The sequence below is a fragment of the Perca fluviatilis genome, chromosome 3 (assembly GCF_010015445.1).
Source record: "Perca fluviatilis chromosome 3, GENO_Pfluv_1.0, whole genome shotgun sequence".
NCBI lineage: Eukaryota > Metazoa > Chordata > Actinopteri > Perciformes > Percidae > Perca > Perca fluviatilis.
This window is the reverse complement of record NC_053114.1, coordinates 27,094,458-27,122,358: the sequence shown is the minus strand read 5'-3', so window position 1 is coordinate 27,122,358 and position 27,901 is coordinate 27,094,458. Positions and strand designations below refer to the sequence as shown.

Here is a 27,901-nt window from a genome sequence, read left to right as displayed (position 1 = left end):
GTGGAATTAATCCGATGCTGAATCAAAATCTGACCGAAAAACATGACAGGAAGTAAATAGGATATGTTTATAGGAGAGGACTTCCACATGGATTTCCACATGGCATTGGGCTTGGACAAAGGCCTGGCTGAGAGACCAGCTCACTGATTGCAGAAGTAAAGATACGCTGTTTGTTTGACGTCTGGTTACTGATTAACCACTCAGACCTGCAGAAATACCACATGTACTGATCTGGAAAGTTTTCTTTTCATATTTTTGTCCTGTATCCATGTATTTTGACATCAGCTAACAGCTGATCTTTGTTGATAATAAATAATGTACAGCCAAACAAGCTCTTGCTTGGCAAAAAGCCTTTAAACTTGACTCTCTTCTGTGACTCTCGTGTGTCTCTAGTTCCTAGTAAAAGGGAGTGACTGGAGGCCATTCATACGAAGAAGAAGGGATCTGGTTGTCAGGACTGATGAGTGAGGATAAACTGATGAGCATAAATACATTGTGTAAAAAAAAAAAAAAACACCAAGGTGTAGTTGTGAGGCGGAAGGTAACAATACCAATAACAAATCATGTTTACTGTGTTGTCTTCCTCGTCATCACTACCAACTACCAACAGTATCAATAATGTATTGTCTTAAAGTGACTCCTGTTTTACAAGACACCTCCTGTAGCTTTACTATAAACCAGGTTCTGACTATTTGGAATTAGAAGAAGAGATTTCCATTCTCTCTGCAGCAGTGCTCAAAGAACTATTCAAATCATATTTCTTTTTTAAAGTAAAAGTATCAATACCACACTACAAGCTTGTGATAAAAGAGCAAAAAAAATGTATGTAGTAAAAATATATTTTGCAGTTATTAGTGGATTATGAAGACTAACACAAATTTGCATGTATAGCCATAAAGAGAGTATATTATCTCCTTAACTGTGAAGTGATCATAAGTACCAGCTCCTCCTATAAGCCACACCTATTGATAAGAATAGCTCCACCTGTCCCAGCCCGAGTAAGAGGCCCCACCCTGTGAAAGTCCTGCTTTCTCAGGGCAGGAGGCACAGACTAGGGAGGCAGCTGAAATGTGGCCCGACAGGTCTGATGGGAATGCAGAGACAGAGAAAGAGAGAGAGAGAGACAGGGAGGTTGCTGAGTGACTGACAAGTCTGTCAACCAGGTGGAGTTAGGAGCAGTCTGGCTGTAAATAAGAAAATTGCATAGTTGTGTTGCTGAGTGTGGGACTGGATTGCACCTGATCATTTTACTGACAGAGAGGGAACCTCATGGCCCAGTGGACTCCCCACCACCACCACCACCAGACTTGACAGAGTGGAATTTCCCTCCTCTTCCCTGGCTGGAGCCGGGGGCAGATGGTCGCTCTGAGAGTTTGAGCAGAACTCAGGAAGGAGCAGTGAGAGGAAGGGTGGGAGGAGGTCTGGGAAGGGAGAGGAAGAGAAGCGAGGAGTGGACAGAAGAGGAGAGATGCTTCGCTACGGTTCAGGACGAACTGTTTCCACCACCACCACCACAACACAGGACTCTCCAGACTCTGAGGTAAGAAATCCCAGAGAAGTCAGGACGCTGAATCTCTCCCCCTGCCACACTCCCTTTCCTCTCTCCTTTCTCCACTGTGTTTTGCAAACAGTTGAAGAATGTTTCCCCTCCCTCCCTCCTTCTGTTTGTCCTTTTTTAACTCTGTAGCCACTTGTTTGCATACATTGACATACATTTACTCAGTCCCAGCTAACATTTTCTGTTGCCTGATCATCTGAAAGTTCGTGTTTGTTGTAGGATGTGTTCAGTTACAGGAGCACGTAATGGGAGCTGAGTGTGCAGGAGGCAGGGCTGTCATGTTTATTTGAACAGCTCTCTGATAAAACAGGCCTTTGTACTAAACCGGCCTTTAATCTTATTCCCATTGTTTTGTAATGAAGAAAGAACGTATCATAATTTAGTAAACAGAGTATGATATGGGTTCATTACTGCAGAACTATTTTTTCTTGTTAGTCTAAAAATCTTAAAATATTTTTTTTTGTACAAGATATCTGTTTGTTACACAACCAAACAAAGCACCCACTGTGGTTTAATTACAATGTATCTGTAAGCAGAGTTTTGAAACATTTACATACACTTTGTTTGCAGCTCTGTTGGCATTGACTATAAATAAACCCACAGTAGTGGACTGTTGAGGTCTGTGAGATGTGTTTACCATTCTATGTCTCAGTTTCAGTGATGTTTCAATGTCAACATCATTCTTATGATGACATAATGCAAACATTCATTTGTGTGCAGAACATCATTTATTTACTTTTTGCCTGTTTGTTTTTCTCAGAGGAGGATTAGACGCCTCAGGTTAACTCTACACGCAGGAGATAATGGAAACAAGGAGCCAAAACCTGCAAACTCGGACACAGTAAGTTGTATACATCTCCCTCATTGAAATTCTACGATTAACCATGCTACATCCTGTCTATAAGTCTTGCTTGACAGCTCTATTTAGCTAGGTGAGGGTTTAATAAATAGAGTTGAATCAAACCACACACAACAAGGCACTCTCGAAAATAGTGATCTGAATACAACTGAAAATACAACATTAATTCATCATATAAAACAATTAAAAGAAATATGATGGAGCCACTGAGATTTATGTGTGTTTTATCATCTGGACCAGTTACACAATCATGACAGGAGGGTGTGCGTGAGTGTGATATTACACACACAGCTGTTTCACATTTACTTTAAAGCTCAACTCCCATTTGTGTTGTAAATCTATTCCATACAATAGAAAATATTTCAAATACTTGCTGAACAGACAATATATTTGATATTACATCTGAGGTAACAGTATGAACCCAGACACTGGTAACTAAACTAACTTAGCTCATACAAATTAGCATTTTGTGCATAAAAACACTCACACTGCACAGTCTCCATGTCTGTTAGTTCACATTGTGGCTGTGTGGATTATGATTGTGAGTAAATACTGCAAACTGTGTGGGTGTGTGCTGTAGGTGGCTCTGCCCCTGCCTTTGTTTGTCTTCAGGATCTGTGGTCCAGAGGCTGATGCCAAAGTTTGACAGTGAGAGTGTGAGAACTGATTGTGATACTTGGCACTGAGAAGGTTTTTGGTCATTGGAAGCTCAGAATCCTTACAGAAACATGGTGGTATGTTTAGTATGAACCTTGTCCAGGGAGTATGGTGTTCGTCTTGTTACCACACCTCCACACTCTCCTCTGATAGCACACTGACGCAATCTCTGAATGTCCTTCACCTTTGGAAGGGTGTGACCATGACTATTGGAACTGATGACAGAGGACAGTCTGATCATGAGTGAACACAAAGTGAATAGTAGTAGACATGTGCTCGATGACGACATTTACTTCAGTGTGTGTTTAGTGAGGACGCAAATTCTGCACCCCTGCAACTGTGCAGCTCCTTCTCCCTGAACAGACATCAGCAGCTCGAACAGCAGCCTGACTTTTTTATTTATTTATTTTTCTATACAGACAATCAACCAAGGCCTCAGGTGCAATAAAATTGGTGAAAGGAAATGTAGAGAGTAAAAACACAATAGAAAGAAATGGCCTTAGAGGAACATTATGGGAAATTCCCTTATTCACTTTCTAACCAAGAGTTAGCAGAAAGACTGGAAACAGCGGGGAAACAGCTAGCCTGGCTCTGAATTCACCTACCAGCAACTCTAAAGCTCACTAATAAATATATTTATATCTTGTTTGTTTAATACTTACAAAAACTTGTAAAATGACAATTTGCTGTTTTATGACAGGTGGTTATGTGTAATTAATAAGTTTTAAAGGTTCTTGTTAGCCGATTTTGTTACATTTGGACAGAGCCAGTCTTTATGCTAAGCTAAGCTATGCAGCTGCTGGCGGTAGCTTCATATTTATCGTATAAACGTCAGAGTCGTATCAATCTTCTCATCTAACTCTCAGCAAAAGAGTAGTTTTACTTTTAAAGTGTTGAACTATTGCTATAAGATCCAAAGGTTTGAAAAAACACAAAAGTGGTGCTGGCCCACAATATAAGCTAATCTATAGTCACTGAAGGGCTAAAACAAGCTGCTATATCATTTGGATTTGAACCTGTAGCACAGTGTGGAAAAAATAACTTTGGAGCCACTTCAGGGGAAATTGAAGGGGAAAATCAGGGTTCAAGAGGTTAAAAACTAAAGTCCTCTTCATGTGCTCATTATGTATGCAGCGCTGAGCTTAGGGCTCTGTGCAGGTGCTGCTGTAATTGCTGTGACACGTAGGCTAACTCTGTTGTTGTTGTTGCAACAGCATTTAGTTCAAATACCAGCACAGTGTTTAAAAGCGACACAGTGTTTTTTAGCCAATATGCTTGAAGAAATTTCCACTGAGGTTGCTCAATCTTTGATCTAAGATGTAATCTGAAGGGAAGTTCAAATGTAGGTCACTTGCATGTGTATTTTGGTGACTTTGTGAAAACAAGGATAAAGGGAAGACATGGAGGAATCAAGGAGGAAGGAAATGACGGATACATCCTCTGCCAGAGATATCTGGAAATTGTGTTTAAGGGGAGACACTGCAGGTGAATAGGAAAAAAGAATTAACTAATATATATTACCATGAAACTTCCCCAGCTGATTACTTACATTAAGACAAATATCTTTTGTATTACAAGTTTTCTGGAATTTTATGTTTAAATATGGAAATTAAGCATTATCTTGTTAAATATGCGCCAATTTGCATACATTTCAAGAGCAGAAATCTGAACATTAAATAAAGCCAGGTTCAAAATTCTTCTTTTATTTTGTTGACATATTAGAGTCAAAGGGCTTTACAGAGTGGATTTTGGATATCTCCTTTTGTCACTGTATAAATAAGAAAATGGTGTCAACAGCCAAAACAAAAATACATTTTTTAGGTATAAAATGTTACATAAATTAGGCTGTGAATGATATCTGAACAAACTCCTCTGTAAAAACCTTCAGAATATAGATAGGAGTGAAACTGGAATGTTTGGTGTATGTAAGTGCTGCTGAAGTGGAGATTTCTGACTCAGAGTATGAGAAAATACCATTTCGAGAAAACGGCCTTTAAAGCTATAGATTATAAAATCCCAAACATTACAGGTGATAGGGTAAAAAAAAATTATTAACAGATATCAACATGAACATTTTTGTTAAAATATGCAAATTAGGCATTATCTAATGCTAACTTTTGCTGAATTTAGGAGAAATTTGCAGGTGCAAATACACAAAGTGTAGTAAAAAACACACTTAAATGTGTGTTTTGGATGTTTTTTTTCCCCAATAATCTGAAAGAAGACTGGTTAAAGTGGTTATTCACGCACGCTCGCACACGCACACAAACACACACACACACACACACACACATACACACACACACACACACACACACACAGGACTTACACACAGTTGCTACATATAGAAGTTCCTAGAGCTACACAATGGCTGAAAGCGTCTTCAACGTGAACATGATTCAGCCCAATAAGATAAACGAGATGGTCTTTGTTTTATGACTTCAAATACTTTCTTGTTTGTGTCGGAAATAAGGAGCTAATCCAATCAGTCGAATCCTTCACAATGCAGTCATATGACTGCAGTCAGTAAACAAATTAAAATCTTTGACAATACTCCGACATAGTTATTCTAAAGGGGCATCTTTAAATATTTTTTTTTTAAAGATTGTTTTTTGGGCTTTTTTATTTTCATTAGACAGTGAGATAGATAGACAGGAAAGGAGGGGAGAGAGAGAGAGAGGGGATGACATGCAGCAAAGAGCCGCAGGTCGGATTCAAACCCGAGCCGCTGCCAAGGACTCAGCCTACTTGGGGCACACACTTCTGGGTGAGCTAGAGGTCGCCCCGTCTTTAACTAGTTTTTACCATGGTTTTTACATGTTTAAATGATTCCGGCAGTGAGTGACTTCTGTGAGGTCATGCTCCTTAAGGCAACAACAGAAACTCGGTGTGTTCTTTCCACCAAAATTACACGGCTGCAGTTTTGGTGGAAGAAGCAGGTAAACATTGTTTACCAGTGTGGTCAAATATTGGCATTGTAAACTTCAAAGCTGGAGGGACAGCACATACAACATTGTTATTCTGAGCTCTCTCTTAAAGAGAAGAAAGCTGCAATGTTGTTAAAACATAAAGATGGCTGTTCTTCCCTCCCATCTGCTGGAATTCACATCCGCCTATTAGCAGGCCTTCACCACTTCTCAACAGCATGTCCTCTGTAGATGAAGTGGTGGAGAAATGTGACGCTTGGCTCTGTCCATAAGACAACACTGGCGTCTTTGTTCTAGTTCTTCCTCACTCTTATCTCTGAGAGATGTGGAGACTGACGCCTCTTTCCCTGGGTAATAGGTATATCTATCTATCTATCTACAGCACTTCTCAGATGCACACACAAAAACATTTGAAGAAGTTATCTAAAATAAAGAAAGGCACTCCAGGCACAAAATAGAGATACAAAATATATGTTTTCCATACAATTAGCAGCATTCTGCAACATAATTAAATTAAAACAGAATGACAGCACAAAAAAGCAACACTATTCAAAACAATTTGCTTGCATTATGTGTTTTGTTGAGAGAGCACCTTATCTACATGTAACCATAAAACAATGAATTATTGCAACAGAAAAGTAGCTAATTAAGAAGGCATCAGTGCTGTGGAATTTTTGCAAACAACAATAGCACTTATTTTCACTTCCCAGGGTCCACACCTGGAATACAGTGAATCATCAACAACAGCAATCTTGAATCTTGATTTTTTAAAATTTGTTTTTATTTCTGTAGGCTGAGAAAAAGAAGGATGTCAATGAACCATGGAAGAAGAAGAAGAATGGGCTGATCCAAAGAGAGAGGCCAGCTGGCAGGGAGTCACCTCAGCAGGTAGACAGCCGCATCCAACACATGAATAATAGGCATGGCACTGCCACTGCTTCAGCATGTGTGTCACTGACATCCTTCTGTAAAAACACGTTTCTATGCATGCACCCTCAGGCATTAATAATGTATTCATGGATATTCAAGCTGAACAGAAGCTTGACTTGAAGATGACTGTAACAAATTTGATGTCTATCTATCTATCTATCTATCTATCTATCTATCTATCTATCTATCTATCTATCTATCTATCTATCTATCTATCTATCTATCTATCTATCTATCTATCTATCTATCTATCTATCTATCTATCTATCTACCTAAACATACTGTATACAGATAAGTCTTTCTAATTTCCAAACAAAAAAAACTTCAATTCTATAATTTATCTGTGTCCATGACTATAACTGTCATTTGTTATTTAGTTATAGCATTGTTTAAAATGCTGCACTTCTCCTGTGTGCATCTGTTTTTGTCGGTCGCACGGCTGCTCAAGGTACAAAAGGCAGACACGGCAGCAGCTCATGTACTGGGTTGCAGAAACATGACACCTTCAATACACCCTGCACTTTTTTTTTTAGCCATTTGTTCCCAGCCTCCTGTTTCCAGTGCTCAGCAGCAGTAGTGCTGGAAATACCTGATCAAGTGTGCATACAGTATGCAGGCTTCCACACACAAACATGTGATGCACTTGAAAGTGTGCATTTGTGCATATAAGCAAGCACATTAATACACAAACACAATGGCAGTAAAAGTCAATCTCAATGGAGGTTGGCTACAGAAACCTGACCGGTGCGATCCTGTCTCCCTCAGCAACTCGGAGACATGACCAATGGGGCGCCAGAGACATCGCTGCAGAATCATGGGCCCACAGTGTACGGTGTAGTGCAGAGGACGGGTTCAGACAGACAGCAGGTGGTGATGGCGCGCGAGTGGACGGCCAATCACCTTCAGGATGAGATGAAGTACATCAGGGAGGTGAGTGGGAACTAACAACACAAGCAGCTGGCTTTCAAGGCAGCGTGGGATGTTCTGTAGATAATGACTGTATGTTCTGTGTACAGGTGAGAGATTCTTTGGAGAAGGTGAGAGAGCGGATGTATGGCCAGTTTGGAGGAATGCAGCAATCAATGGAGAAGCTTTCACAAGAAATCAGGGTAATGAATTATGTAACACTGTGTGACTGCTCCAAACTCCCTCATCAAGCTCCAGTCTGTGAAGCTGTGAATAAATCTGAAAATATTGTGTGCCATGCGTGTCTGCAGGCTGCCAATTCACATCGGAGGAGTCTGGAGTCAGAGGTGAAGATCCGGACGACAGCCATGGAGAGCTTCGATCAGATGAACAGCTCTCTTATATCTGCTAACATCAGCCTGCAGGTAACAAATCAATGTCACTGAGTTTGTGAAGACCTGCTCCATGACAACTTCATGCCATCACAGAAAAGGCTGGCTTGATAATTAAAGAAGTTTCCTTTGCAGAAATCCCTTCTGGAGAACTGTCAGAGAAGAGTGGACACGAGAGACGAGGTGAAGAGTTTGCGGAGCACCTGTGAGAAAACACAAGAAAAACTCAGAGACACGGAGAGGGAGCTGGCTGCTGCGCAGGTTGAAAACCAGACTTTGAGACTACAGGTAATCATACATCTCTTACATCTGTGTGTAAGTGCACACTCACTCTTTCACACAAACCCTCATACATCCACAAATTTCAAAACATTACAGTAGAAGTGCCCGCTGTGGCACATTCATTGAGCCACTGGTCACCCAGCTGGCGTGACAAGTGGGCGCTTAAAAGGGCCTTTTTGAAAATGGTTTGATGAGTTAATAGCAGTGGAGAGGAACAAAATGTGTAGTCTCTTTACATTAGACAGCAAATAACCTACATTTCAAAGAAGTAAGACCTATGAGAAGAAGCAGATAAAGCAGTATGCTTTGATCCAACAGATTTGATAACAGATCCTCTCACTGCAGCACGCTAACACATCTGCTGCATCTGCATCTTCTATTCTAGTGTGAATATGGAATAATCAACCTAATTTCTGCTGTGCTCTGAATTGTCCAGGTGGAGTCTGCACAGGAGGCCAACAATCAGGCGCTGCAGGAGCTCTCAGCAAAGCTAAAGCTGGAGTACGAGGAGAAGCTTCAGGAGGAACAGCGGAAACACAGGGAGGAGATTGAAAAGCTACAGGTCTGCATTCTTTAGTCCTTATTCATTAATGCACCACATACAGTTTCATTGTCAACAGAAACCAAAGCATTTGTGTCATAAGAACAGGATAGATGTGTGATGATTAATCAAGGTATCTCAAATGCTTGTGTTTTTCACACATTTTACAAAGATTATGTTCTCTAAAGCAAACTCAATCTTAATGACAGCCAAAATTGTAGATGCTAAACTCTTGATCATTTGATGAGCCATTTTAAAAGCAGTCCAACTAATAAAACCGAAATGCGTGTTTCTGCTCACACAGGCCCAACTGGATGAGTACATCAGGCGACTGGAGGAAGCAGAGAAAAACATCAGGATTGCAGAGGCCAAGATTGCTGAAAGGGACCAGAGGATCATCGAAGTGGAGCGTCTCCTGGACTGTATGGGAAAGGTAAGGCACATTTTTTTACATAAAAATCTATCTATAATTCTTGCAGATAAAAAAAAGACCATATATTAAAAAATATTTTTTACAGGAAAAGAGTCAACTCCACAAGAAGCTGCAGGAATGTGAACAGCGTCTCCGCTTGATGGAGCTGACAGACAAAACTGATGCAACTGTAGCCAAAAGGTATGAAAAGAATGTCCCCATAAACAAACACCGGTGTGATGAAACAAACCCAACTCAAGGTCTACTTACTAGCTTTTCTGAGCTTTGAACTGTATCACACAGTCTTCGTTAGCAGTTGGAGTTTACTCCGTTGTCATGGAGTTGGATGTGAAGATGTTGATATTCTTTGTCAGCTGAACAGGTGGAAAGCTTCAGAAAAGCTACTAGAAGTAAGTTGAGTTGCGGACTATGTTCAAGGTCAGGATTAAACTTTCATGCTTAAAAAAAGTATAGACACTAGAGTAATCACGTGAAGCCACAGTAGTGCCGGAGCATTTGGACTATTAAAGGCTGCAAATCAATCAGTCTGCTGCAGTCCTTTTCCCTGCTAACGTTTGTTATCCTTGATCTGAGAAGCATCTGACCTGGCAGCACATTTCTGGAAAAGATAAACCCCTTTTCACCAGCGTAATGGACCTACGTACATCTGGTTTTAACTGGTTCCTGGTCCTGTTTAGGTCCAAAGTGCTGCAATCTGAATCTGTGGATCTCCGTGAGAGAATCAAACACTTGAACGACATGGTGTTCTGCCAGCAGAGGAAAGTCAAAGGAATGATCGAGGAGGTGAGTAGAGTTTATATATCTGTGTGTAAATACATGTGTTTTAATAATGAGAGTGGATGAAATGCATACGTCAGCTGAAGTAGTAGAAGTTTGTTTCCCAACAAGAGTATGGATGAGTTTAATGAACACAAGGAATATAGAACGTAAGATCGCAATATTGGATTGAATAAACTGATCAGAGAAAACGTCTGGCTGAAACACATGATAATTGTTTTCAATCTTAAATTTGTGAAGGTTGAAACATTGCGAGCCCAAGTCGCTCAGAAGGATATGTTCATCTCAGAGCTTCTGGACAGAATTGCGATAGTGGAGTGTGAGGTAAGAAAAATACATCACTGTGTGTTTACTGCATGTTTTATTTTTGGTGTGGTGTTGTGATCTACTGCATGGCTACAGGACAGATGATTGTCTGGGCTGCTGAGCACTCAATGTCCTGAACTTTAAGTTATGTCTGTGTAGTTTTCTCGTGTCACTGCACCTATCTAGTCCCTTTCATGTTAAGTGGTCCTTTGCATGTACCTGACCTGACAGTGTTGTTTCCTCTTTTCCTTTTCCCAGAATAATGAATTAGAAGACAAGCTGAAGTATTTTATGTCCACACAGAATAAACCGCGAGAGGTTTTGGAAACCAGGGAGATAGGAGTAGGCTGTGATCTGCTCCCCAGGTAAGAAGTAAAGTTAGGGAAACATTTTTAGTAGCATCAGGTTATATTTGGTGCTTCATTTGGAGGTGGTTTCTCATTCTGATGTCTGTGCATCTGCAGACGTGAAGCAAAAAGGCATGATGCTGAACCTCTTGTTCAGTATGATCTACTCCACCTTTCCATCACTGATACAACCTCTAGCCCCCACACAACCTTCATCCCCCACACAACCTTCATCCCCCACACAACCTTCATCTCCTACATTTCCCAGTCAACATCCATTCCACTACCTAACAACACCCACCCAACCAAGGACGTTCAAGTCTAACAACCCTCCACCCAGCAGGCTGGAGTCCAGTTTACTGAGGTACACTCCCGTCCAGTACAGCCGCTTCCTGTCGTCCAACCCCTTGGAGCCGAGTGGGATGTTCCCCTCCACCCGCCCGTCTGAATCTGAGTCTCCTGTGAGTTCAGTCCAGTCCGGGAGAGATGAGGTGGACGCAGAAACAAACAAAGATACACGATCAAGTCCCGAGGAATCCACTTCTTCCCTGTTCTCTTCTCAACCAAGATCAAGAGCACCTCGAGTTTATTCACCGTACATGAAACTTATGGAAATAACAGCAAAGATAAACATAGAGTGATCTTGAAGCAGTAGTTTGACATTATGGGAAATACATGTATTTGCTTTCTTGCCAACAGTTAAATGAGAAAATGAATACCACTCTAATTTTTTGAATGTAACTATGAATCCGCAGCTGGTAAGCTTAGCTTAGCATAAATACTGAAAAAAGGGGGAAAGAGCTAGCCTACAGGCTTTGTCCAAAAGTTAGAAACGCTGCCTGCCATGGGTGTCATTTTTTTTTTATTAGGAATTGCGTTCAAATGTGAAAAAAAAATAAAAAATTCAAACCTGTACAAATTTAAAATTTACAGTCTGACCAACCGTTTACAGAGGGTGCTCTTAAAATATCTCAAATATATAACTAAAAGAGCACTCAAAGAGCACAGACCTCCACCATGCCCTATGGTAAGCTTTGGTGCTGGTAGCCAAATTTTGCAGACCGTCCAGAAAACTACCATATAGGTTGTGCAAATTGCTCATAACAACCCATAATTATGTTTCTTGTTTGGAGGTGACCCCTGTACGGCTAATCTATGACATATAGCTATATGTTGCTGCTGTTAAAACTAAGATAAGTGCAGTTACATATTTACTGTACAGTTGGTGGTATTGATCCTTTCTTCTAACTCTTGGCAATAAATCGAATAAGCGTAATTCCTAAAATGTTGAAGTCCTTTTTTCTTTTAAGAATATTTTTTGGGCTTTTCCCCATTTAATTGACAAGACAGTTATGTGAGAAAGGGGGGAGACATTCAGGAAATCATCCCAGGTCGGACTCAAACCCTGGACCTCTGCGTCGAGGTATAAACCTCTAAGTATATGTGCGCCTGCTCTACCCACTGATATAACCTGGCCACGTGTTGAAGTCCTTTTAAACCCAGTTGTCTTTGGTCTTATTTTCACTGCTGGTTATCTTTTATAAAAATAACATCACACATATGCATATTAGTCCTTTCTCTGTCACATATGTTGGAGAACATGATTCTGGTTGATGATGTAAAAAGTCTTATGTAGGTTTTCAGCCTATGTTTTCATGTTTAATGATAATAAATTGTTGCTTGCTGTAGGGTGTAAATAATCTGAAGCTCTGTAAAAAATATTTTGTAAGTAATGTACTGAAGGATTGTGTTGTTTACACTGAATGTAGCCTACTTACTGTATGTTGCTCATGGAGCTATGAGCATTCTGTCCTATATGAAGGTTGATGCGGTTATTGTGTTTATATATCATTTTATATTGGCTCTGTACAAATTATGAATGAATATTATTTTGTTATTGTCACATTATGTACAAAATATTTATTAATATGCTTTGTGCCTTTGTGAACTGCCTACTATCTGATACTGGTGGTGGGAACGAATCTCTTTAAATTGGCAACAGGGTAATATTGTAATATAATATAAAGTAAATTGCTGTGTTAATGATGAGACTGTTCTATCACTTTAAAGGTAGAGAGACCTTATTGAGGTGACTGCCATTCTTGAGCCACAGGCAAAAGTATTATCCAGCTGTTGTCTGCACTGCCACAACTATGTTTAAAAAATCTTTATGATGTGCCTTTTCCACAAGATACATATCATACTGCGACTAATGATAAGAGGCCAGCGTATGTTTGGATAATAAAGACTTTACTGTGTAAGTACCTAGAAATCCTGATTGTGTCAGCACTTATATACTGTGCAACCTCATACATTTTCTAAAGCCTATACGTATGACTACATTGTTCGGCTAGTAAGAAACACAAAAAGGGCTTAAAAACAGTTTGAATTCCCTCAATTTCTAATGATTCAATTTCACACTTAATGTCATGCATAAACACTGAACTTCAGATACACTTTATGTAAATATGCAAAAGCTTAGTGACTATATTTTAGGATTTGTTTTAGTCTTCTGTACAGTATAGTAATCAAACAGTGTATTTTTAGGGCTGTTTTTTTTTTTTGCATTTACAGTAAATGCAGGCTACACAATGCAAATCTGTTGTTGTCTGGTAAAAACTCAGCTATTTCCCTCAACCAAATATTATTTGTTAATGTAATTGTTATATGTTGTGCAATGAGGACAGACTAATTCAAAGAGCAGTTGTGTTGCAAAACAAATTGTAGATTGACAAAAAAGTCCACACTGCTGTGTGTTTTAAATTTAAACAAAGAGGTATAAATAGACATTTGGCTAGGATCAGGATTACACAGACAAACAAAAAAAAAATCATATTATGAATAAAGTACATCCAATGCTGATACTGTTTCTATTAGTTTGTGGGATTTTGATTAGAAGAGAGGATGAGAGTTGAGAGTGTTCATGTGGAGAAAACTACAAAATGTAAGAATGCCGTTGATCTTTTTCAATGTCTGGTGTGTTCTGACTTGGTACATGGACATGAATGCCTATATGCATTGAAGAAGAGAGAGTTGCAACATAAGAAATCAAATAAAAATATATTTTTTGAAAAATATTGGAGAGATAAAGTCTACTGAGATTTTATTCCAACTGTGCAGCTGCAGCCAAATGTTAAATTGACTTTGAACTCTGAGAGGGGACAGAAAGGACACAGCTGTACCCTCTTGGTTGAAGTTAGGCCATTGTGTTGTTGCGCTGAATGTGAAATGGGTTGGCACAGTGGTTGGGAAACATCCTGACTGGGAAATGCAGCTATGGAAAATCTGAGATTCTGAATCCTATTCAGACAGACTGCATTGATTACGGAGAAGAAAGAAATATCTTTAGAATATTACAGACAATTCTTTGAAATGTAAATGTGATGCTGATGACTATATTTGACCCGCAGAGGGCAGCAAATGACCTTCACTGGCTGTGACATGTTAGCATGTTAGAGGTGCATTACACCAGTGGTTTTAAAAGTTGGGTCTGGGGACCCCCAGGGGTCCCTTGAGGGGACAAAATGTATAACTATTTTGATCATGCATTGGTTTCATACACTTTCTATAATAAAACATCTAAAAGCAAAAAGCGACCCTATCAGATGGGGGACCCTGGGACAACATCTTATCCAATGGGGGTCTGTGGTCTAATTTGTGTCAGTAGCGGTTTTTGGCACGGGCAAAGCAGGCACCCGCCAGGTACGGCATTTTTTCATGACACATGGGGGGCGGCACGAGAACTTAAAAAAACAAAACAAAAAACCCTCTGCACCGCAAAGCGGTTTTCTATTATCTATCATTTCACTGTGTGGGGAATTAGCAAATTGGCGCCCCCTGCAGCTGCAGGCGCCCCTGCTTGCTGAGAAGGTGCTGTGCACAGAAGCTGTGTGAGAAGGGGAGGAGCGGGGGACAGACTCGGTGTTGAGAACTAAAAGTAGGCTAGATAGTAGAAGTTGACGAAAGCAATCCAACTTGGTAAAAAAAAAAGACAATGCTGCTCTGCCAAATGTCTTCAAAGCAATGACACGTTGATAATAAAGAAGAGTGATTTAATAGTGATAAAGGGATGGTGCACTCCCAGGCCGGTGGGCAGTTGTATCCGCGCTAACGGCTCCTATAGCGGTCTTTGCTCCAGTCTGGCACCGGACACCCTGCGATGCCATCCAGCTCTGCGGCTCAGCGCGCCATTTAGGATTCACAAGGAGGAGCGAGGCGCGCGGCCGCGGGCGCATTCACGGGCTGCGTGCACGGGCAGGCAAGGGGCACAGGTGGATGGTATTGGTTTTGAAATGTTGTTAGTGTTAAATGGAAAACTGATTGGGAGTCAGTTTCAGCCTCACAGTGACTGTGACTGTAGAAAAGATCAGCACACATCATGTTCTCCTGCCAGGTGATTTTGTGTGCGCTTGAATTAAAAGAGAGAAAAAAAAAAAAAAAAAAAAAAAAAAAAAAAAAAAAAAAAAAAAAGAGAGAGAGAGAGAGAGAGAGTTTAGTGTGTAGTAGGCCTATAGCGATCAGTAGCTACAGTATAGAATCTATGTAACACCTATGTATCAATATGTGACATGAATTTTCTGTAAACTGCTTTGGCAACATGTTTTCTGTGTTCATGCTAATAAAGTAAAATGAATTGAGACAGAGAGAGAGAGAGAAAGAGAGATACGAAATGTGTGTGTGTGTGTGTGTGTGTGTGTGTGTGTGTGTGTGTGTGTGTGTGTGTGTGTGTGTGTGTGTGTGTGTGTGTGTCAGTGTGAGCGCCTGTCCTACCAAAGCAGAGAATTAGCTCCACACATAGTTCAGTATAGGCTAAGTCTTAAATATATTTGGAATATCCATTGAAATATTCACTTACTTCCTGCCTTCGCCATCCTAGGAAAAATAAAATTGGCATCCTGTACAGTGGGGGGCGGTAGAGCTACACCACAGCTGGAGTTGGAATTCCGCACACAAACCAGAAGAAGAACCCCACTTTGAAATGTTGTTGTCTCATGTGTTGATGAAGTGAACCTGATGCTTTTAGAGTTTTAAAAACTCTCTGACCGTTAACTATTAAAGAGTCAGTTAACAGGCGGAGTTTTGAACAGGTTAACGTATGATTAGAGTGTGTATGTAACGTTAGCGTGTTAAACTGAGACGTTAGCTCACGCTGTTTGTGAATGGCTGTAGCTAGCTGTCACTAGCTAACAGTGATGTCCTCGTCGTGGACAGTGCGCCAGGGACAGACAGGAGACCTGAGAAACCAGAGCAAAGAGGAGCTCCAAGAACTGCTCCTGCGACAGGAGAAGATATTCTCTAACAAGTAAGCTCACACTATTAGCCCCAGTTTGTGCCTCCAGCGTATTTATTTTTTATACCAGAGATAGCTGAAACTATGGCTAAGTTAATGTTTCACTGACGTAGTTTGATATTGTAGTAACAATATGACAGAAGACACATGGTGACTTAAGCACACAAATAAGTTTGAGTTAGTTGTAATGGGAGCTGCTCCAACCTTGCCTGAAGCTATACTGTTGTGGTGTTACTCATTAGTAAGTTACAGGATGCTGTGTTTCCCCCCTACGATATGTGTGTACATAGTAACGTTACAGATCACATCTACAAATTAACAATTCATCTCTGTTCAATAAAATGAACTAAAACAGTATTATAGAGACACAAGGCTCTGTCATATGTAAATGTTTGTGATTGGTGGTTACAAGTTTATCTCCGTCATAGTTGGACCAACTGATGGCAGAAATGCTTGATGATTTACTATGTTTATGATACAGAGCCTATACTGTACTACCATGCTGCAAAATGATTACAACTTGGCTAGACACGCACAAGCAGATTTATTATCTCTCTACAAAATAGAGTTTTGTTTGTGCTATAAAGTTTAGATTATTTTTTTCATAAAAATCTACATAGATGTGCATCTAAACCAGTTTTAATTTGACTAATATGTCAAGCATGTCAACGGTAATATATTATGCACCACTATTGTTGTTATACAGCAGTATTAGATCAGATAGTAGAATATACAATGCTAGTATGATTAATAAACAACAATTTGAATATTGGATGCAACGTCACATTATTTAAGCCAAAATAAATGGGTGAAAAAGAAAAAAGCTGAATGAACTATTGGAGAAACACAACAAATGCAGATCATTTCATTTCAGTGAATGGTTTCATGAATAAGAAAATGTCAAATGCTATCTTAACTCAACTGAACACCTATAGCAGAATCTATCTATCTATCTATCTATCTATCTATCTATCTATCTATCTATCTACTAACATTTTAATGTTGGTTTGTTTGTCTCCCATCTGTATCTTGAATGATTGTTTTGAATATAGCATCAAATGATGCGTTTGTGTTGTTCGTAGGAGGTTTTTACAGAGTCTTCCTGACAAAGGGAAAAAGATAAAGGAATTTGCGGAGAAAGTGCGCCTTGCCATTGAACACAACGATGAAGAGGAGAGGAGACAAAGCTTGGTGTCGGCTGCCAGGACAGAGTTACACTCCAAGTATCAGCAGACTTTCACTTTGCAACAACGTGTTATCCCCGACACACCAGCAGCCTTAAACCAAGACAGACAAGGTGAGGCTGCTGCAGGCGATGCGGTACAGGAGATGGCGACCTCACCTGTCTCAGCTCATGTGCATGAAAACAACATTTTGGAGCAACAGGACCAGTTTGTCTCCAGAGTGGCTGCTGGTGAAACCATGGAGACGGCTGCTGCTGGGGCCTCTCTGAACTCTGATCAGACAAAAGAGGGTGACCTTGTGGAGGCCTTGGAAAGGGTCAGACTGTCTGAAAGTAGTACTGGTTTCAGTAGCAAGTCCAAAGACCCATTTAACAGCACAGCAGGAGACAATTACTTTCTCAAAAAGCAGATACCAAAAAAGCCTCACTATGTATCTGTAATGGAAAGAACAGAGAAGACTTCAGCTCTCAGGAAGCCAAAATTCAAACCAAATCAGTGAGTGGACTTTGTTTTTTTAATGATATGATGATTACTTTTGCAAAAATGCCAAAATACATATAGAATTATGTAATGTGTGTAATTTTTGCTTTCTTTTATATGTTTTTATTGTAAATAACATCTTTATAATCTTCCTAACTGTGTTTTCAGGCTGCCCCAAAGAAGTGACATCTCTCCATCAGGATCTTCGTCACCCAGCCAGTCTTCTGAAAGTTCATCGCCGCTCTCTGCAGAGGCCAGAAGGGAGCGGGACAGAAAGCACCTGGATGACATCACTGCAGCTAGACTCCCTCTTCTCCACTACAGTCCGGCACAGCTTCTGTCTCTGGACGAGTCGGCCATCCTCCTAAAGGAACAAGCAAAGAAGCAGCAGGTTAGTGCAGCCGAATCCTCCACATTTGCACTGCTACGTTTTGGTTTAAAATATCTTTTGCTATGTTTATGCCTCACGTCCGCACTACTCCGGAGTGTCAGAGCCCCTAAGCCTGCATTCACACTGCCTGCGTCGGCAGTCACACGGTGCGGTAATAACGCAGGTCTGCCCATTCATTTAAAATGGGGGTAGTGCCGCAGGGGGGAGCCGATAAAACCCGCAGCGACTTGCGGTGAAAAGTTGAGACAGATTCAACTTTTGGAGAAACGCAATCCGATGTCACGCTGCAGTGGCCAATCATGTAACCGGCAGTCAAACTTGGCAGTCCGTTTTGAGGCGGTGTGAGAGTCCCGTGTAGTAAACAGGAAACATCACTGCCTCTATCGCTTCCACAAGAAGGTTAAAAACACTACGAAGGTAAAAAACGAAACAAGCACTTAACTGCACAGGAATTTGTGTAACAGCTGACTGTTTCCTGCAACATCAAAGCACAGTCCCTCAGTCTTTTTTTCTTTCTTCTTTTTCGTCTCTTTCTCCGTGAAATGAAACTGGCTTTAAGTGCGATCAGAAATGTAGATCTCTATAAACAATCTGATGGAAAACAGTTATTGTGCTTGTTGAAGCTTGTTTAATTGTTCACTGTTAACTTACTTTATATCGTCTTTACTAACACTCACTCTGCCATTCTCCCTCTAACTTATGCTGCTCTCCTAACGCTTACATACCTTTCAGCCTTGTAGTCACATGTTACTTTCAGTAACAGTTCTACCTCGTTGTCGGTCCAAACAAAGAAGAAGAAATCTGTTGTCTTATTTTTCGCCATTGCTGCTCTTCCTCTAGTCTCTTCTGCAACTAAAAGCTACTACCATGGCAACACCAACTGGGCGGCGTATACATGTTGCTTCCTGTTTACATCGGCACGCGCATGCCCAGTATACGTTAATGGTCATAAGATATGCTGTTTGGGCCTGTTAGTCTAAACTGAGAATATTTCTGCTACTGTACTACTCTTGTGTGCACGAAGATTGTTTTGTGGCTCAAAATGCCGCTTAAAAACCAAAACGTAGCAGTGTAAATGTAGCCTTACAGGGTCAGAAATGTTCACTTGCCAAAAGCAAATTTTGTCTTCAAATAAATGAATGAGGCTCATACTATGCTGGGTTATAACATTTTGAGGCAACAGTATTTAATTGCCTTGGTTACAGTTGGCCATGTTGAGTAACAGATTTTTTTGAGGTATGCAAATGTATGCATGTAAGTAATGACCAGAAATGTGCACTTGCACATATTTGATTGGCCACCACAGTGCCGTGACGGATGATTTTGCACTGCGGTCTAACAAAAATTGTGCATGTTCAACTATTTTGCCGGATCCTGCTTTATTTAGCTGGAGCCCTCTGGGTCGGCACCCCTGGACTGGCATCATTTTAATGAATAAGAGTGCTGCGTTTTATCACACAGTGTCAAAGTAGTTATGAACACGGCCTTAATTTTATACAACAAAATACCTTAAAAAACACAGAAGGTGAACCCACCAAAATAAATATTTGACCAATAATAAGTATAATTTGTGCATACAGCTGTTGAATTTATTCCAATTATTATGTGTAATAGATGAAAATAACAATTCTATGTTTCTACGGAAATGGTATTAAAACAGAGTTTTGTTGTTGCTTTTTGTACTTTTGCGCTTTACGTATAAAAGCAAAATCTCAAACGAATTGAGTTTATACAACGGCCACTACTATGTGGCAATGATTAAAAATGAATCCAAGCGTGAATTGTATTAAAGTTCACATCAGAGCCCTCCATCAGCTCTAGAGGGCAGCGTTCAGGCACTGTAGGCGCTGTGCATCACTTCACATCCAAAGTAATGACTATAGAGCCAAACGTCAGACAGTGTGCTGTTGTCAACTTACAGAGGCCTGTTAAGCTTATTATCAGTCCTACTTTTGTTAAGGGTTTAATAACTGTGCTGCTTTATAATAATGTGCTTGTTTTCTGTTTACCAGCCTATTCATGTCAACTTTTTCTCTGTGTTTTAATTTCAGGAGTTGCAGGCCAAGCTGGCTTCCCAGAAACTGTCTGACGGATTGAAGATCTCTATGGGGAGCTACGCTCCTGACAGTGGCCCCATGGCTGCCTACAGAGAGGATCACGATGAAGGATCCCAGCTCTCCTCAGAGGAGGACTGATCCTGGAAGGCCAGAGCTGGGGAAACCAGTGTGACCTTGGCCCTGAGGGAAACAGGCTTTGGACCTTGCAATCAGGATCCATCAAACAGGGTTTTCACTCCAAAGACAAGAATTCTTAAGATAGGAAAAGAGTCTTTGCACCGTGTGAAGGCATAGTTGGTATCCCAGACTCAGCTCAGGAAATGGCAGGTTAAGAAACTAGCTCACTTAATTGTCATTCTGTTCGTATTGGGTTTGTGTCAGTGCCCTGCAGTAATAACAATACCTGCTGTTGACTAGGAGTCTTAAATGCTAAATTTGAGGAATGTATCATGAGGGAAATGTTTCTTGTCAGCATACCAAAACTGATGATGTCAGGGAATTCTGGACCTGAAAGTATTGAACGTTGAAATATCTATTTTAGTGTGTTAATATTTGCACTCAAAGCTCATCAGCAGGTGGAGCCGACTGTTTTGGCACCAAGGTGACTGTTTCCAACTTCAAAATAGTTGTTTCAGATTTAATTATTACAGAATTCAATAAATGTGTCTGATTTCCCAAATGGTTGTGTTTGTGTAAAGTCATGTGAAAATCCATTTTTTAATTACAGACACTGAGAAGAGCCGTTTTTTTTTAGTGCAGATGAAAATGGATGTAAAAGAGATATTCTTTAATTTCTCTTTGTTAGAATTAAACCGCTCCCTGATGAGAGCATCAGAAATACAGCGTGTTGTACTGAGTGTTAAATGTACCTGGCAATCTAGTTTCTTTAGTAGAAAGTTAGAGGAGACGTATCAAGAAAAAACAAGCTTGCTCTGCCACAGGACTGAGCCAGCAGGAGATGTAAGTACGAGGGCTAAACTGAATTCTAAATTGGCAAATATATGAATACAGTATAGCATCTATTATATATATATATATATATATATAAAAACTGCTCAAAAATGGTACGATCTCTCAACAACACTTGTTTAGTTCTTATATTAATGAATCTATTTGACACCATCTATATGTCAGTTTTGATAATTAGAAGAGAAACCATGTAATATTAATGTGCATTGCAAATGTAGAGTATTATACTGTGTCATATTTAATGGGGTTTACACACCTGAGATATAACGTTGTGTACATTATTGCCCACTGAAATAGAGCGTCAGTTCTAAAAACATTTAAGACAACATTATGCTATAGTACACACATTAAGCACTTTGTTACTCTCCACATCTGGATAAGGAAGTATCAAGTAATTTCACCTGAAAACTACTCCTCATATATGATCTGCTTTCTATAAACTGAATATTTGTAAGATAATCAGTGTTGACATTTTGACTCCTTTGTCTGTAGGTTCAGATAAGATAAGACTTGGTTTCTCCTATATGCGGATAATTTAAGTTTCACTATTTTCTGAGCATTAAATAGATGCTAGTTTCTTGTTAGACTTGTAGCTTTTTTAGTTCATTTATGTGCAGCATAAACCTTAAGCTGATATCAGTTTCTAATGAAGCTGTGGTCAGCTGCAGGCACTGATTTTCCAAAATCCTGTGAGATGTTATCAAGCAGGGATCTGTGACACACTTGATAAGATTAATGCAGGGTTAGTGAAATATTGAAGCTTGATGGCTGAGACATCTGGACTGCATTTGGATCATGTTGTTGCTGGGAATGGCAGGCGATGATGGGACGGCAGCAGGCTAATGCAACATGGCAAATACCATTTCTCAACTTTGCTAATATGTGGTAGATAAGAAGTGCCAGCTACATTCAGCATCTTTCTAAACTGCCTTTCCCATCATCTGTCTTCCAACCTTAGCAGAATACTGCAGGCCATCTTAATTTAAACAGCCTGATTCAGGGATTTTAATGAGGAAGAAATAAGGCACTGAGGCACATTTTGGGGGAAATGAGGGTGGATTCATGTAGGTCAGAGTCTGGTGGTAGATGCCCCTTGATAACCTTTGGTAATTTTTGCTGAGGCATTGGTGGGAGATGTTTTGGGGGAGGCAAAAACCCCATGTGATTGCTGTGTATTTAGACACTATCCGATGGGCTCCAGAGTGGCCCTTTGGTGACGTCCAATAACAAATACATGAGCACGCTCCGCAGAAGATCCTCATTGTGCTGGGATTAATTACAGCCTACCTTGCTTACAAAAATTCGGAGACTGTTACCAATTATGGGGCAAATTTTTGCTGTAGCTTTTCTCTGTGGTATCTGGCGTCAAACCTAACTCTGAACGGATGTTGTTGAGGTGGAACCAAGCACATACTCTCTCTAGTCGAAGCTCCTTTTTTTTTTTTTTTTTTACGTTGTCCATTGATGATGAGGTTGTTTATACTTCAACTTGAATCCCAGACCCCTTCTCTCAGATTAATAAGCTTCTCGTGAAGTAGTCTGCAAGTGATTTGCTCCAACTCTGAGTCCGAAATCACACGTCTCGTGGGAAAAGAAATAATTTGCTGTTTTGGGAGGGGAAACTGGAATGTGATTTCAAAACTGCCTCTTCAAAGACCAGTCAGCTCAGCCTTAAATTAGATATACAGTATGATGTATAGACTGGCGTTAAACACGAGTTAGGCCCTCAGCAGAATTATTGGATTATATCTGCCAGGTTACAAAGTCTGAGGTCATGCTTTTTCCATTCTCTGATGTTTTTGTCATATTTTTTTCAGGGCACATGAGGAGATGAAATAATGCAGCACACAGCAGCTTTCTGCAGATAAGGTTACAGCCTATCTCCTTATCCCAATCAGAACCAGCTCTCCCTCTTACTGCACTGGAACCAGTGGTGGAAAAAGTATTCAGATCCTTTACTTCAGTTAAAGTAACAATACAACAATGTAAAAATGCTGTTACACTATAAGTTGGAGCTAGTTTTAACTACTTTTTCTTTTGTTGAGATTATTTTTTGGGCTTTTTTCTGCCTTTAATGGACAGGACAGCTAGGTGAGAAAGGGTAGAGAAAGGGGTAAGACATGCAGGAAATCGCCACAGGTCAGACTCGAAACCCTGGAACTCTGCGCCGAGGCACAAGCCTCTCAGTATATGTGCGCCTGCTCCACCCACTGAGCCAACCCGTCCACTAGTTTTAACTACTTTATATACAATTAAATAGTTTAGTCCTGTGGTTCCCAACTTAGGGGTCGGGCCCTTTAAAGGGTCACAAGATAAATCTTAAGGGTTGTGAGATGATTAAAGGGAGGAGTAGAGGAAAAAACTGTTCTGCAACACAAATTTATATTGATTTTTGTGACTTTTCCCTAATCTTTTTTGGAAATATTGAATCATTTTACCTCTTTGGGCCTTAATCAGTCATTTAGGAAACCACCTGAGATGGAAAAATTTCTCTTTGTGGAACTGCTGACAACTTGACAATGAAACCCAACTGGATACCAGTTTTACATAAGGGGTCACAAGCCATTAAGGTTGGAAACCTCTGTTTTGTATTTTATTTTTTAAAGTGTAAAATCTTAATCTGACAAGTAACTCGTAACTATAGCTGTTAGATAAATGTAGTAAGAAGTAGCATAAAATGGAAAAACTCCTGTAAAGTACCTCAAAACTGTCACAAGTACTTGAGTAAATGTAATTTCCGGCACTGACTAAAACTGAAAAAAACTTTTTGAGAATTTCATTCACTGACATTTTGAAATGTGTTTTACTAATCTTAACATGTGGAAGACAAACCTCACAGCAGGTCGGAGAAATACAAGCTCATTTGTGTGTTTCTTAAGTGTGAAAGTTGAACAAATGTTTTATATGCAAATGCCACGAGCTGTGAATGAGAAACAAACTTTTACGCGTGTGTGTGTGTGTGTGCGTGTGTGTGTGTGTGTTCTCTTGACGCGGCTACGAAGAAAGTAAATACTTTCCTGACAGGACTGCGCTGAGATCTCCACTTATCTCACCGTGAAACGTGTGTGTGAGGAAGCTCGCACATAGTTCATGTCATGACTGTTGACTGCCAGAGGAAGCATGATATGTGGCTGCAACATTCATGAGAGTCCTGCAGCTGTCTCACCAGCAACGTCGATAGGAAAATATTCCCTGACTGGTGCGGGAAACTGTCTGAAGAAGAAAAAAGACAAAGGTGCCTTGAACTGAGTGCCCGATGTAAAACATAGTCATGGGGAATGATTTATTGCATTTATACATTCTTAGGATTAAGTTTTCTCATTCATTTTCAGAGCTTGTGTTTGTCTGTCAAATACTGCACTCAGACACTGGCATTACAGTATGTTAGAATCAGACCATGTTCTGTTCATTGTAGCCTGAACTGCATCAGGTGTTTACAAAGATTTGATACATGTTGGTGTGGGTGGTTAGGACAATTTGATCAGATCTACAGGTGATGAATCTTTAATTCAATGTCATCAAAACTCTGTACATGTGACATATTGACCTTATGGATGCCAACAATCGTTATCTTGCTCGTCCCTTTCCAAAAATATGTCACTGTTGAAAGGTGTTCTACAGAAATGTGCTACCTGGACCTCCAGCAGCAGAGTAAATATTCACCCAAACAAGAGCTTGAGCTGGTCAGTCTCCCTGTTAACTACAACATCCTGCTGCACACAAATATCTGTTGTCATCTCCATACATTATTACTTTCATGATTGTTGCCAACTCGTACACAATAGTAATTATTAAATAAATAAACCAATTACAACAGAGTCGTAATTAGGTAGTTTCAGTACCACAAAATTGTGCTTATATAGCACTTCAGTAAATGGCCTTTGTTACATTCCACATCTGGATAAGGAAAAGTTGCACAAATCAAATTTGCGCCTCATATGTTATTTATTGTAAAATAAATCATTCCTATAAACTAAAATATGCATAATAGTTTTCTGCTGTCCATTGTGGGTCATAAGCATGCATATATTATTTAGATAAACTAATAGTTTTCAACCATCAGCTATCTGTGGACACAGTGGAAGTCTGTGTGGTCACTTGCAGCCGTATCCAATGTGTGTTTTTGTTTTTACACATGGTAAACTGTTGAGTGTAAAAATCTCAGCAGCCCTGCTTTATTTCACACTTTCAAGTGTTGTTTTCGAGTAAAGGCCCATTTTTCTGTCTCAAATAACAGCAGCCCATGTCTTACATCCTTCTCAAAAGAGCCTCCTTTATAACCATCCTGTTTTAATGAATTTGATTTAATAGACACAATCAATAAGGAATTACAGGTTTAAGTGGATTTTCTTTCTGTTTCAGAACAATATGTGCTTCCAATAGCCTGTAAACCACAATAAAATGTGCATGCACTGTTATTTTATTGAACACACTTGTGTTTTGATTAAAAGACAGAGTTTTGTCTTTTTTTTTTTCTTCGCCAAGAGGTTATTTTCTCCAACAGTTAAGTGACTACCAGGTTTAATATAAGCACAATAACCCAGCCCTTAGAGTTTCAGTGAGATAAGAATGTCACAACACAAGCGTTATGTGTTTCCTTTTCCTTGGAACAATGTTTACAGTTCAAAAGTCATTAAACTGACCACAAATGAAAACGGCATGGTATAGCTGTAATGGGTTGTCCTTGTGTAGTCACGTCTCGTAGCAGATGGACTACATGTTTATTTGAACTCTCAACAGGTAGTACTCATTGATCAACACTGGATGGCAGTAGTGCTTCATTGTTTTTTTTGTCTGGGCTTTTATTCTTCATGTCAAGTTTTCATGCTAAATCTTTAAAAAACTGACATAAGACATCAAGGCTGTTTCTTCTGTGTATATTTTTAATTTGCCATTGTGCATATTATCAATAACCATGCAACTATAAGGAACTTGTGTTAACCAAAAGGTCAGAGTCACCATCTCTGAAGAAATCCGATGGATCAACAGCTGTCAGAGGTTATTTGCAACATATCACTAAAATTACTGTTTGATTCAAGATAGTGAGTCTCTGTGTTTCAAAGGTGCGGTACATGTCCCAAGTGAGGCCACAGACTCGCACCTGGCTGCTCAGCCACAGATAACAGCAGCTCTCAGCCTGGACACTATATCTCTCGCCATGACAGGAGATTGTACAAATATGATTTGGATACATCTGTGCTCAAAAGAACTCCCACATCTCCTCTTGGAAAGCTTTGCATAACAATCCTGAGGCACTAGAAAGAAAGGGTGGAGAGAGAGCGAGGGAGGGGAGGAAAACTAGGGGTAAAATGGGTTGAGGCCCGTGATGCATGGTGTGGGCCAAGAAGCTGCCAGCATCCCAGCCGCTCCATGTCTGGCCTGGCACAGCATTAAGCAGGCTGTTTTGGGGCCTGTCAAAAGCTCATCACGGCAAGGAAGCCGTCTCTGTGGGGATGCTGCGGGGGTGCCAGGGCACGGCAGGAGGGAGAAACCAGAGACCCTGCCCGGCAGCTTGGTCATAATGAGGAGGGAAAATTCTTATTCTTGCATCCCCATTAATGTTACAACAACAATGTACTTTTGTCCAATTTTTTTTCTCTCTCTCCTCAAGCATTTTATACGAGTCTACACATTTTCTTTGTTTATTTTGATCATCTTGCATTAAGTGAAGTTTTAGCCCTCAAATCATTTTTATTGTTAAATTATGTCATAAGCTTCCACATTCTGATAAAGGTACCTCTTTTACTAATTAATGTTAGATATCTTGATACATGAATCTGCTTGTTCTGAGTGAACTATTCCCTTAATGTCTGAGCCATCACATTAATCTGATGCACATTTCCAATACAAGTGGAAAATACTGTTGCATTGTTGTCTGTAATCGCCTGATCGAAGGATTATAAAACTCTGGGTAATGTCACTTGTGGCAATCAAGCAGAGAGTACCAGTGTGTTAAGGTATAATTTATTGGCCAGTATTGTTTGTGACATCAATCTTAAGCTATCCAGAAACAAGGGCGGACCAAAACAACATAATGTTGTTTTTCATTACTGCTTGAGTGAAATCATGCCCCTTGGTTTTAGAACATCCCAAATAACAAGCATCAGAAGTGTAAATTCAGCCATTCTGAGTCTTGCCAAATCTTACAAATTTCAGTAAAATATAATAATATCAAATGCAATATTCTTGCCAAATCCTTTTTTGTGTGTTGCAGGTGTGAAACAGATATGTGTGGGTGTTGGAAATCATTTAAAGCTGAAGGACAGTTCACTTTATTTCCCATGCCAGGCAGAGTCTCACAGCTCTGGTGAGTCAGCGTAGTACAGCTTTCTGGGTAATCCCTATTTGTTTGTAAAATTATGTTCATAAAGTCTGTATTGGATGGTTAAGTTTGGCCCTGGGTCTTGTGTCTTATAACAATAGTAAAACTGTGCAGTAAAAAAAAGCAGAAATCGTCTTCAGTCCAACAATTATGGGGCCTCTATATGGAGTAGTTGGCTCGTTTATATGCTGTAATGTTGTGACCATTCCAAGCCCTGAGGCCAGGTGTTTTTGATTGCAGTACAGCACGTTGGAGCGCAGACTCTGCAGCACGGCTCTGGCCCCTCAGGATGG

At 40.1% G+C, this 27,901-nt stretch overlaps 1 protein-coding gene across 1 annotated transcript; it reads left to right on the top strand.

The window, feature by feature from the left end:
- The first annotated feature begins 1,047 nt into the window (after positions 1-1,047).
- polr2m (RNA polymerase II subunit M) lies at positions 1,048-20,996 on the top strand. Its single transcript, XM_039796137.1, has 19 exons — positions 1,048-1,540; positions 2,319-2,399; positions 6,794-6,889; positions 7,697-7,861; positions 7,948-8,040; positions 8,149-8,262; positions 8,365-8,517; positions 8,948-9,073; positions 9,357-9,485; positions 9,571-9,665; positions 10,163-10,268; positions 10,503-10,586; positions 10,827-10,933; positions 11,033-11,071; positions 11,184-11,376; positions 16,099-16,217; positions 17,288-17,884; positions 18,038-18,260; positions 20,312-20,996. The coding sequence occupies exons 1-19, from the start codon at positions 1,469-1,471 to the stop codon at positions 20,453-20,455; spliced, it is 2,736 nt and encodes a 911-aa protein (XP_039652071.1). The 5' UTR covers positions 1,048-1,468; the 3' UTR covers positions 20,456-20,996.
- Positions 20,997-27,901: the final 6,905 nt, after the last annotated feature.

Bases quoted from the DNA above. Each gene is read 5' to 3' on its own strand.
- polr2m (XM_039796137.1), top strand. From the start codon at position 1,469: ATGCTTCGCTACGGTTCAGGACGAACTGTTTCCACCACCACCACCACA. The intron at 7,862-7,947 runs GTGAGTGGGAAC...TTCTGTGTACAG, and splicing joins AGATGAAGTACATCAGGGAG to GTGAGAGATTCTTTGGAGAA. The intron at 16,218-17,287 runs GTAAGCTCACAC...TGTTGTTCGTAG, and splicing joins GAGAAGATATTCTCTAACAA to GAGGTTTTTACAGAGTCTTC.